Source organism: Chiloscyllium punctatum, chromosome 8, assembly GCF_047496795.1.
Source record: "Chiloscyllium punctatum isolate Juve2018m chromosome 8, sChiPun1.3, whole genome shotgun sequence".
In the NCBI taxonomy this organism is placed as follows: domain Eukaryota; kingdom Metazoa; phylum Chordata; class Chondrichthyes; order Orectolobiformes; family Hemiscylliidae; genus Chiloscyllium; species Chiloscyllium punctatum.
In genome coordinates, this window is record NC_092746.1 from 22,817,105 (window position 1) to 22,829,634 (window position 12,530).

The window sequence follows — 12,530 nt, forward strand, 5'->3', positions numbered from 1 at the left end:
TGGGTTTCCTCCGGGTGCTCCGGTTTCCTCCCACACTCCAAAGATGTGAATTGGCCATGGTAAATTGCCCGTAGTATTAGGTAAGGGGTAGATGTAGATGTAGGGGTATGGGTGGGTTACGCTTCGGCGGGGCGGTGTGGACTTGTTGGGCCGAAGGGCCTGTTTCCACACTGTAAGTAATCTAATCTAATCTAATACTCATCCTTGGCTTCAAACTGTCTTCAATCTGAACTTGAATTACTGCTTGTTCAAAAGCTGATTACAGTGCCTGCCATGAGCATCAAGTTACTTGATGTCAAAACAGCAGCCACTCTTTGCAACACATCTTTAAAAACAGTTCTTTCTCATTTCAGTTCCCAGTTTTTAAAAACACAAACTAAAGAGACACAGTCCTAACAAGAACTACTTATATCGAACAATATATTGGCGATCTAGCACATGAGGGCCCTCAGGGAAGAGTGACTATAATATAATAGAATTCTTTGTTCAGATGTTGTTGATTTTGTGACTAGGGGCTTGAATCTAAACAAAGGAAACTATGATTGTGAAATGCAAGCTGACTATGATAAGTTGGGAGATGTTACTTAAAAGAATGATGTTGGATAAGAACACGTGGATGAACTGCAACAATTTCTTATTTCTGTCTGGCACAAAAATCAAAACAGGAAAGGTGGTCCAATCATTGCTATTAAGGGATATTAGGGATAATATTAGATCCAAAGTAAGGGCATACAAATTAGTCAAAAAAGCAGCAGACTTGGGGATTGGAAACAATTTTGATTTCAACAAAGGAGGGAATGGCTTGATTTAGAGGTGAAAATAGTGTGTGACTGTAAGCATGCAGAGAACTTACAAACTGATTGTAAAAACTTGTATACGTATATGAAGAGATAAAGATTAGTGAAGACAATCAGCAACAGGGCAAGTTACTGTGGGAAGTAAAGAGATAGCAACTAAATATGTAATTTGGTCCTTTACTCACAAAAGAGAATGCAAGTAATGTCTTAAAAATGTTGGAGAACATGGGATCCAGTGAGAGGGAAGAGCTGAAGGAAATTAGGATGAATAGGGAAAAGGTTTTGGCGTAATTGGTGGGATTAAAGGCCAATAAATGTCCTCGTCCTGATAATCTGCATCCAAGAGTACTGAAGGAAGTGGCCCTAGAAATAGTGGATGCACTGGGAATCGTCTTTTAAGATTCTGTAGACTCTGGAACAGTTCCTTTGGATTGGATTCACAAATGCAACTTCACTGTTTAAAAAAAAAACCATCGAGGGAAAACGACGAATTATGAACTGTCTGACATAGTTAGTGGGGAAAATAACTGAATCCATTATAAAAGATTTAATAGCAGAGTACTTGGAAAGCATTGACAGAATTGGACAAAGTCAGCATGGATTTATGAAAAGAAAATCATATTTGATAAATCTAATGGAATTTTTCAAGCATGTAACAGGTCGAGTTGATAAGGGGTGCCAATGGATGTGGTTTACTTGGATTTTCAGAAGACATTTGATAAGGTCCTACGTAAGAAATTGGCATTAAAATTAAGGCACATATGATTGGGTTTGTGTGCACACATGTATAAAGAAGTAGGCAGCACAGTGGCTCAGTGGTTAGCATTGCTGCCGCACAGCACCAGGGTCCCTAGTGTTTAGCAAACAGGAAACAAAGAGTAGGAATACACAGGTCCTCTTTCAAATGACAGACAGTGACAAGTGGTGTACTATAGGAATCAGTGCTTAGACCTCTGCTAAACACAATATATATTAATAATTTAGATGAGGGAACTAAATATAATGCCTCCAAGTTTGAAGATGACACAAAGCTTGATGGGAGGGAGAACTGTGAAGAGGATGCAGAAATGCTTCAGTATGATGTTGACAAGTTGAGTGAGTGGGAAAATTCATGGCAGACGAAGTGTAACGTGGATAGTTGTGAGTTTATCTACTTTGGTGGCAAAATCAGGAAGGAAGATTATTGTCAGAATGCTGATAGATTGGGAAATGGGAAGGTACAATACCTGGTTTCCTTGCACACCTGTTGCTGAAAGTAAGCATTTGGGGGAATAGTTGATTAAGAAGGTAAATGGTATGTTGGCCTTCATAATAAGAGGATTCAAGTACAGGAGCAGGGATTTCATGCTGTAATTGTACAAGACTTTAGTGAGACCACACCTGGAGCATTGTGTGCAGTTTTTGTAACCTTACCTGAGGAAAGATGGAGGTAGTGCAACAAAGGTTTATCAGACACATTCCTGGGATGGCAGGACTTGATGTATAAAGTTAGGACTATATATAGTGGAGTTTAGAAGAGTGAGGGGATCTTACAGAAATCTAGAAAATTATAACAGGACAGATTAAGTACAAGAAAGATGTTCCCTATAACCAGGGTTTTGAAAACCAGGGCTCATAATTTAAGGATACAGGGTAGGTCATTTATGGCTGAGATGAAGATAAATTTCTTCACCCAGAAAATGGTGAGCCTGAATTCTGCACCACAGAACATGGTTCAAGCTAAAATATAGAAGACTTTCAATAAAGTGTTAAATATAGTTCTACAAGCTAAAGGGATTCATGAGTATGGGCAGAAAGTGGGTACAGGGTACTGAGTTGGATGATCAGCCATGATCATACTGAATGGCGGAACAGGCTCGAAGGGCCGAATGACCTATCCCTGCTCCTATTTTATATGCTTCTATACAAGAATATCTCCATGGATTTAACTCTGTGCAGAAAAAAATGTACTTACTTTTCCTACCCTATAAGTTTGTATCACGTCTTTTAATGTCAAAACCTCTGTGATTTACTGACACTGAGATTCCTTAAATGCAGGTTATTTCCTCCTGACATGTTTGAGATGTTCATTGATGTTGGACATTATGTCCGTGACATCCGTGCATATGAAAACTTGGTAACTAAGTTGAACTCTTTAACTGTAAGTGATGAACTCTAATTCAACTAATCTATCTTCAAGGTTCTTTTTCTCCATCGAACATTTGTAACTTGTATTATGGTTTTCTATCTAGACTGATGAACTAAAACAAATCACTGAAAATATAGAAGGAGTTAACCAAAATAAAGCCCCAACAAAGTTTATTGGTAATTATGCCATTTTAGACTATCTTGGGAGTGGAGCATTTGGTAACGTTTGTAAGGTAAGCCTTTCTTTTTATTGTAATATTTTGTTAGCTTTCTACAACAGACAGATTAAATGTATACTTTAGATCTCTTCTTGAATCTACAGGTTAGGAAATACAGTGGACAGAATCTGCTAGCAATGAAAGAAGTTAATTTGCACAACCCAGCTTTTGGAAAAGACAAAAAAGACCGTGACAGCAGTGTAGAGAAAATTGTGTCTGAACTCACAATAATTCGAGAACAGGTGCATTTTATTTGTCCTTCCTGAGAAGAAATATAATGGCTGCTCTTGTTTCATATAAACAGTACATCATAAAATTATTAATCTTTTTGAGTGAACTGCGTATTTATAATAATTTGAGAATGTTATTTTATGGAGGTTTCTAGTAAGAATGCATCAATGCATAGAGAATTACACCGGTTTAATTATCATACAAGTGAAATGAACACATTTTGTTTCATGTATTTAAAATATTAATCTTTTATCATTCATTGTGGGATGTGGACATTAATGACATTACTGCCAGTTGCCATTGAGTTGGGGGTTTGAGCCTACTTTGTGACCTGCTGCAGTACATCACAAAGATACACCCAAAACATTACTGAAGGAGTTTTATGATTTTTACTAGCAATAATGGAAGTATTGCAATATATATTCAAGTTAGGCTATACATGACATACATTACAATCTGCAGATGGTTTTCTCATTCCCCTTTACCTGTGCCCTTTTACGTGGTAGACATAACAGATTTGAGAGGCACTGTTAAACCAGTATTGGTGAGCATCTTGCAGATGGCATGCACCATTGTCATGGGGCATCAGTGTAGTCATAGAATCATATAGCATGGAAACAGACCCTTTGGTCCAACTCATCCATGCCAATCAAGTTTCCCAAACTAAACTAGTTCCACTTGTCTACAATTGGCCCATATCCCTCTAAATCTTTTCTACTCATTTATCTGTCCAAATACCTTTTAAATGTTGTAACTGGTCCTGCATCTACCACTTCTTCTGGCAGTTCTTTCCACATATGAACCACTCTCTGTGAAAAGGTTGCTCCTCAGTTCCCTTTTAAATCACTCTCCTCTCACCTTAGAAATATGCCCCTTAGTTTTGACCTGAGGAAAAATATCTTCACTATTCACTTTATCTATGCCCGTCATGATTTTATAAACCTCTATAATGTCACCTCTCAATCTCCTACTCTACAGTGAAAAACGCCCCAGCCTTTCCTTATAACTCACCATTCCCTCTGCGAGCATTCTGCAGAGACCATTCCCTCTGTGACTACTCGTTAGGTCCACGCCCCACACCAACCCACCCTCCATAACAAGCACCTTTCCTTGCCACAGCAAGAGGTGTAAAACCTGCAGCCACACCTCCATCCAAGGTCCCAAAGAATCCTTCCACATTCAGCAGAGATTTTTCTGTGCCTCCAAACACCTCAACTACTGTGTCTGTTGCTCTCGATGTGGTCATCTCTACATTGGGGAGACAGGATGCCAACTTGCGGAACATTTCAGAGAACATCTCTGGGACACATGCACTAAACAATCCCACCACCCAGTGGCTGATCACTTCAACTCCCTCTCCCGCTCCGCCAAGGACATGTAAGTCCTGGGCCTCCTCTACCGCCAAATCCTAGCCTCCCGATGCCTGGAGGAAGAACAGTGTCCCGTTCCTGCCTTATCTCCATAATCCTTGATTCCACAATCCTTGAACCGTCTTGTGAACCTCCAACCAAACGGAATCAATGTCAATTTCACTAGCTTCTCATTTCACATTTCCCCACCTTATCCCAGATCCAACCCTCCAATTCGGCACTGCCCTCTTGAACTGTCCTACCAGTCCATCTTCCTTCCCACCTATCGGCTCCACCTCCGCTCTGACCTATCACCATTATCCACCAGCTTCATCTACCTATCGCCTTCCTAGCGACCTTCTCCCCAGCTGCAGCCCCCTCCCATTTGTGTCTCAGTCCTCTTGCCTCTCCCCCTCCCCCCGACATTCCTGATGAAGGGCTTATGCTTGAAATGTCAACTCTCCTGCTCCTCGGATTCTGCCTGACCTGCTGTGCTTTTCCAATTCCACACGTTTTCACTCTGATATCCAGCATCTACAGTCCTCACTTTCTCCTACTCAACTCTCCAGTCCTGGCAACATCATGGTAACTCTTTCCTGAACCCTCTCCAATTTAATAATATCCTTCCTTTAGCAGGGCAATCAGAACTGAATATAGTACTCCAAAAGTGGCCACATTAGTGTTCTGTACAACCTCAACATGATAATTTCTATACTTAATGGTCTGAATAGTGAAGGCTAGATGCCTTCTTAACCACCCTGTCAATCTGTGATGCAACTTTCAAACAACTATGTACCTGAACCGATAGGTCTTTCAGTTTGACTACACTACCCACAGCCCTGCCATTAACTGTGTAGGTCCTGCCCTTGTTTTATCCAAATTAATCTCCAACTGCCACTCCTCCGCACATTTGCCTAATTGATCAAGATTCATTTGACAAACAAAGGTGGACCCAGCACTGATCCCTGTGGAACACCACTGGTCACAAGTCTCCAATCTGAAAAATAACCCTCCACCACTACCCCTGTCTCCTAGCGTCAAGCCAATGTTCTACTCAATTAGCAAGCTCAGCATGAATCCATGTGATATAACTTTACTAATTAGTCTATCATTGCAGAACCTTGTCAATAGACAATAGACAATCGGTGCAGGAGTAGGCCATTCTGCCCGTCGAGCCTGCACCACCATTCAATATGATCATGGCTGATCATCCTTAATCAGTATCCTGTTCCTGCCTTATCTCCATAACCCTTGATTCCACTATCTTTGAGAGCTCTATCCAACTCTTTCTTAAATGAATCCAGAGACTGGGTTCCCTTCACTGCCCTCTGCGGCAGAGCATTCCACACACCCACCACTCTCTGGGTGAAGAAGTTTCTCCTCATCTCTGTCCTAAATGGTCTACCCCGTATTTTTAAGCTGTGTCCTCTGGTTCGGCACTCACCCATCAGCGGAAACATGTTTCCTGCCTCCAGAGTGTCCAATCCTTTAATGATCTTATATGTCTCAATCAGATCCCTTCTCAGTCTTCTAAACTCAAGGGTATACAAGCCCAGGCGCTCCAGTCTTTCAGTGTAAGGTAATCCCGCCATTCCAGGAATTGACCTCGTGAACCTACGCTGCACTCCCTCAATAGCCAGAATGTCTTTCCTCAAATTTGGAGACCAGAACTGCACACAGTACTCCAGGTGTGGTCTCACCAGGGCCCTGTACAGCTGCAGAAGAACCTCTTTGCTTCTACACTCAATCCCTCTTGTTATGAAGGCCAGCATGCTATTAGCATTCTTCACTGCCTGCTGTACCTGCATGTTTACCTTCATTGACTGGTGTACAAGAACACCCAAATCTCTCAGTACTGCCCCTTTACCTAAATTGATTCCATTTAGGTAGTAATCTGCCTTCCTGTTCTTGCTACCAAAGTGGATAACCATACATTTATCCACATTAAACTGCATCTGCCATGCATCTGACCACCCACCTAACTTGTCCAGGTCACCCTGTAATCTCCTAACATCCTCCTCACATTTCACCCTGCCACCCAGCTTAGTATCATCAGCAAATTTGCTAATGTTATTACTAATACCATCTTCTATATCATTAACATATATTGTAAAAAGCTGCGGTCCCAGTACTGATCCCTGCAGTACCCCACTGGTCACTGCCTGCCATTCGAAATGGATCCGTTTATCACTACTCTTTGTTTCCTATCAGTCAACCAACTTTCAATCCAAGTTAGCACTTTGCCCCCAATACCATACCCCCTAATTTTGCTCACTAACCTCCTATGTGGGACTTTATCAAAAGCTTTCTTTAAGTCCAGATACACCACATCTACTGGATCTCCCTTGTCCATCTTCAGAGTTACATCCTCAAAAAATTCCAGAAGATTAGTCAAACATGATTTCCCCTTCATAAATCCATGCTGACTCTGACCTATCCTGTTACTACTATCCAGATGTGTCGTAATTTCATCCTTTATAATAGACTCCAGTATCTTTCCCACCACTGAGGTCAGACTAACTGGTCTATAATTTCCTGCTTTCTCTCTCCCACCTTTCTTAAAAAGTGGTACAACATTAGCCACCCTCCAATCCGCAGGAACTGATCCCGAATCGATTGAACTCTGGAAAATAATCACCAACGCATCCATGATTTCTCGAGCCACCTCCTTCAGTACCCTGGGATGTAGACCATCAGGCCCCGGAGACTTATCAACCTTCAGACCTAACAGTCTCTCCAACACCAATTCCTGGCAAATATAAATTCCCTTAAGTTCCGGTCCTTCAGCCACTGTTACCTCAGGGAGATTGCTTGTGTCTTCCCCAGTGAACGCAGATCTGAAGTACCAATTCCAATTGGGCGGCACGGTGGCACAGTGGTTAGCACTGCTGCCTCGCAGCGCCGGAGACCCGGGTTCAATTCCCGCCTCAGGCGACTGACTGTGTGGAGTTTGCACGTTCTCCCCGTGTCTGCATGGGTTTCCTCCGGGTGCTCCGGTTTCCTCCCACAGTCCAAAGATGTGCAGGTCAGGTGAATTGGCCATGCTAAATTGCCCGTAGTGTTAGGTAAGGGGTAGATGTAGATGTAGGGGTATGGGTGGGTTACGCTTCGGCGGGCCGGTGTGGACTTGTTGGGCCGGAGGGCCTGTTTCCACACTGTAAGTAATCTAATCTAAACAATTCAATTCTTCTGCCATTTCTTTGTTCCCCGTAAGATATTCCCCTGTTTCTGTCTTCAAGGGCCCAATTTTAGTCTTAACCATTTTTTTGCCTTTCACATACCAAAAAAAAACTTTTATTATCCTCCTTTATATTATTGGTCAGTTTACCTTCGTACCTCATTTTTTCTCTGCATATTTCCTTCTTAGTAATCCTCTGTTATTCTTTAAAAGCTTCCCAGTCCTCTGTTTTCCCACTCATCTTTGCTATGTTATACTTTTTCTCTTTTAACTTTATATGTTTCTTAACTTCCCTCGTCAGCCACAGCCACCCATGCCTCCTCCTAGGATCTTTCTTCCTTTTTTGGAATGAACTGATCCTGCAACTTCTGCATTATACACAGAAATATCCACCATTGTTCCTCCACTGTCATCCCTGCTAAGGTATTGCACCATTGAACTTTGGCCAGCTCCTCCCTCATAGCTCCATAGTTCCCTTTATTCAACAGAAATATTGTCACTTCCAATTGTACCCTCTCCCTCTCAAATTGCAGATTGAAGCTTATTGTATTATGGTCACTACTTCCCAATGGCTCCTTCACTTCAAGGTCCCTGACCAATTCTGGTTCATTGCACAATACCAGATCCAGAATTGCCTTCTCCCTGGTTGGCTCCAGCACTAGCTGTTCTAAGAATCCATCTCTGAGGCAATCCACAAAGTCTCTTTCTTGAGGTCCAATACCTTCCTGATTCTCCCAGTCTACCTGCATGTTGAAAACCCCCCATAACAACTGTAGTAACATCTTTGTAACAGGCCAATTTCAGCTCCTGACTTAACTTACATCCGACATCCAGACTACTGTTTGGGGGCCTGTAGCTAACTCCCAAGAGGGTCTTTTTACCCTTAGTATTTCTCAGCTCTATCCACACTGACTCTACATCCCCTGATTCTAGGTCCCCCCGCGCAAGGGACTGAATATCATCCCTTACCAACATGGCCACCCCACCCCCTCTGCCCGTCAGTCTGTCTTTACGCTAGCACATGTAGCCTTGAATATTTATTTCCCAGGCCCTGTCCACTTGAAGCCACGTCTCAGTTATCCCCACAATATCGTATCAGCCAATTTCCAAAAGAGCCTCAAGCTCATCCATCTTATTTCTAATGCTTCGTGCATTCATGTATAGTATTTTTAATTTGTTACTGCCCTCACCCTTCCCACCAACTCCTATTTCACTCAACCTTACAGCATGATCTCTTTCTGAGTTTTCTGCCTCATTGATACAGTTGTCTTTCTTGACTTCCCTTGTTCTAACTTTCCCTCCAATTTCCTTCTTAAACATCCAGTTTGTCAAAGGCTTTACTAAAGTCCATGTAGACAATGCCTACTGCTCTGCCTTCAATCAACCTTTTTGGTTATGTCCTCAAAAAACTCTATCAAGTTTGTGAGAAACTATTTCCCACGTTCAAAGCCATACTGACTATCCTTAAACAGTACTTGCTTCTTCAAATACATGTAAACCCTATCTCTCAGAAACCCCTCCAACAACTTATCTACCACTGATGTCAGACTCACAGATTTATCATTCCCAGGCTTCACTTTGCAGCCTTTCTTAAGTAAAGGCACGGCATTAGCCACCTTCCAATCTTATAGCACCTCACCTACAGCTGTAGATGATACAAATATCTTTGCTAGAGGCCTGCAATTTCTTCCCTAACTTCTTTCAGCGTACTGGTATGCAATTGATTAGGTCAGAAGAGGGAATGAATATTTAATTGGTGTATAATTGCTCATCAAGTAAGGATGGGTGGATTGGTGGATGTGGGTTTATGTTCCCAGAACATGATCTGTTCATATTGAACACCCTTTCGTCTTAGAGCTGCAAATACAAGGCCTCATGGCAACACCCTTGCTTCAGTCATTGTCACTTCCTTCACCACATCAAGCAAGAGACTGTAAGGATGTCCTCATCACCAACAACAGCTGCTGACTGCTGGACCAATCATTGCCTAATCCACTCTGCTACCTCCTTTAACCTGGTCCAAGAACAATCTGGAGATCCAGGAAATCACACATTTAAGATACTCATGATCTAGAAGCACAACTAAACATTAAGGGAAAGGAAGAAGGTCTACATACAAATAAAAGCTGCAGTTTAACAAAATCTCATGGCTGTGAGAACAGATGTTGGATGGAAAAACCTCAGGAAATTCAGCAACTTGCCAGCTGCCATGGATCAGTCAGTGTATTCAAGGCCATCTATAGCCAAAACACCCAAAGCCCAATTGTACTGTGAGCTAAGATCAGTGTGGCATTTATCAATGGTGAGGAGGCAGTTAGCGCTGTAGGCAGGAGTACTTTGATGAGTTTCCTGAACTAAACCCAGTCGTTAGCATGAGTGCTCTGAGCCTCATCCCACATGGCGCCCCAAACCATTTCAGCACAGTCTCAGCCTGAAATTAAGTTGAAAAGGCCATTCTGACAGTTGAGAGCTAACAAGATTATCAACATTGATGAAATAAACACTAGAATGCAGAAATAAAGGAGGAGCGTTCTTGGCATAATACATAACCGCATTTCCCTCATCTGGAAGGTGCAGAGTATGCTCGATGGTCTCCAAGAGACTGTTATTGTGACTAACTTCAAGAAAGACTGAATACAATATCACTCCTGCTATCCACCACAGGGAAAGTTATTACAAGAATCCATCTCAATCATCCTTTCTCCCAGAGTAACAGTGCAAATTCTGTTCATTCAGATGAATAGTGGATATGATCTTCACAGCAAGACAAGTCTTGAGAAAAGTGCAGAGAGCAGCAGCAACCTCAATACATTACTTTCTTTGACTGTAATAATACCCTTTGACTGTTAACTGAGAAGGTTTATGCAGCACCCTCAAATTTGGATGCTGGCATCCTCTCTCTGTTGCATGGTGATCCTCACCAATAGATCTGCTACAGGCTATCCCCATCATAGCACCAATGCTTTTTTCCATAGTTCTGATCTGGAACACTCCACCCCATTTCCATGAAGCTCCACACTAGATGGAGCTCGCTGCAGGATGTGTAGAAAACTACTCAGCCTACATCATTTCCAGTCCAGAATCAAAACAACCCAAACCTCTGACATCGAGCTGCAGTACTTATACAACACTTGTATATAAGCTGCATAGAAGGCTGAGCTGCAAACCATCATCAGTGCAATCATGGAGCTGTATAAGATAATAGCTTAAAGTTAAACCTTCAGAAGACAAAAGATCAAGCCTGCTGGGCAACATTGTCTCCCTACTCCAAATGTGAACCACTGAACAATATGGATCAGTTTTCATACAGTGAGAGCCTCATTTCAGTAAGGACAAGCACCAACAATGTAATTTAACTTCATCTCTAGAGCGCTCTTTGGCTATCTGAGGAACAGAGAATTTGATTGAAAAGACCTCAAACCTGTGCCAAGCTCATAGTCTGTAGGGCAGACTGTATGTATTGGAGATGTAGACAACGTACAGCAGACACCTCAAATCTCAAGCAAATTATCACCAATGATACCTCTGAAATTTTCTGAAAATCCAGTGGCAGCATAGATATTCCATCAGTATCATTCCTCTCTCAGGCCAGTATCAAGATACTATTTACACTCAATCAATTGAGCATGCCTCACACAAAAATCCCAAAATTAGCTCTCTATTCTGAACTTTGTCATTTTAAGTGGTTATCAGGAAGGCAGAGGAAATGCTTCAAGGACATCCTCAAAGCCTTCTTAAAAAATGCAACAGCCCACCGACTCATGGGAATCTCTTGCTCAAGACCACCCAAACTGGAGAATAAGCATCCGCAAAGGTGGCAACCATTTTAAGCATCTCTGACAAGCCCAAGTGTAGGCCAAGTATAAACAGCAGAAGGAGCCTGTAAAGACCCAAGCATACCACTCACCCTTCTCATGAAGCACCACCAGCCCCACCTGTGGCAGGGTATACATATCCAACTTTGAACTATTTAATCACCTGGGACCCACAACCCCAGAGTATTGCAAATTATCCTTGATCTCAAAGGCTGCCTAAGAAGGTGAAGAGTAAAATATTAGGCTTTATTCAGTGAAGTAAAGCAAAAGAGATTTGGCACTTTTGATACTTAGTTTGAAGCCAGAGGGATGGAGAGTTGGACATTTTTCAGGTCAAACATAAACCAAAACAAAATTGTGCACTTCTGCAACATGACAAAGTATTCCTAACACCATATTAGTTTTGGGCATCCTAGGCAATTATCTGAAAAAAACGCAGAAGTTATTTTAACAAGTTATGTAGAATTTCCACCTGAATCATGGGGTTTTCATGAAGTTTGTATCTGCAGGTTTCTGAATCCTCAATTTCTGATGCCACCAAACAAATCCTGCTAGTCTATGTTGATAGGTGGCTTTCCCATATTGGTATTAAAATATTTTAGAACGAGTTTGTTTCAGAAATAGTTTCAAGGATTCACTTTTGTACTCTTGAGAATCATGATAATAAAAACAAAGCAGAAAATGCTGAAGAAATGCTGGTTTCAAAACTCAAGCAGCAGCTGGAAACACTGAGGTGGTCACATCACAGATCAAGGGACTGAATGAAAAAAGGGAGCGCAAGAGGTCCCTGGGGTCCCACTCATGAATTGGTTTTC

The 12,530-nt window shown here is 41.9% G+C and overlaps 1 protein-coding gene across 1 annotated transcript in view; it reads left to right on the forward strand.

Annotated features, from left to right (window-relative positions):
- The window catches only part of nek10 (NIMA-related kinase 10), a 235,924-nt gene that overhangs the window by 117,000 nt on the left and 106,394 nt on the right, over positions 1–12,530 (forward strand). Inside the window, exons 17-19 of the mRNA XM_072575222.1 lie at positions 2,835–2,937; positions 3,029–3,157; positions 3,247–3,384. Of these exons, the coding sequence (XP_072431323.1) occupies positions 2,835–2,937; positions 3,029–3,157; positions 3,247–3,384 (370 nt within the window). The remainder of the gene's footprint in view (positions 1–2,834; positions 2,938–3,028; positions 3,158–3,246; positions 3,385–12,530) is intronic.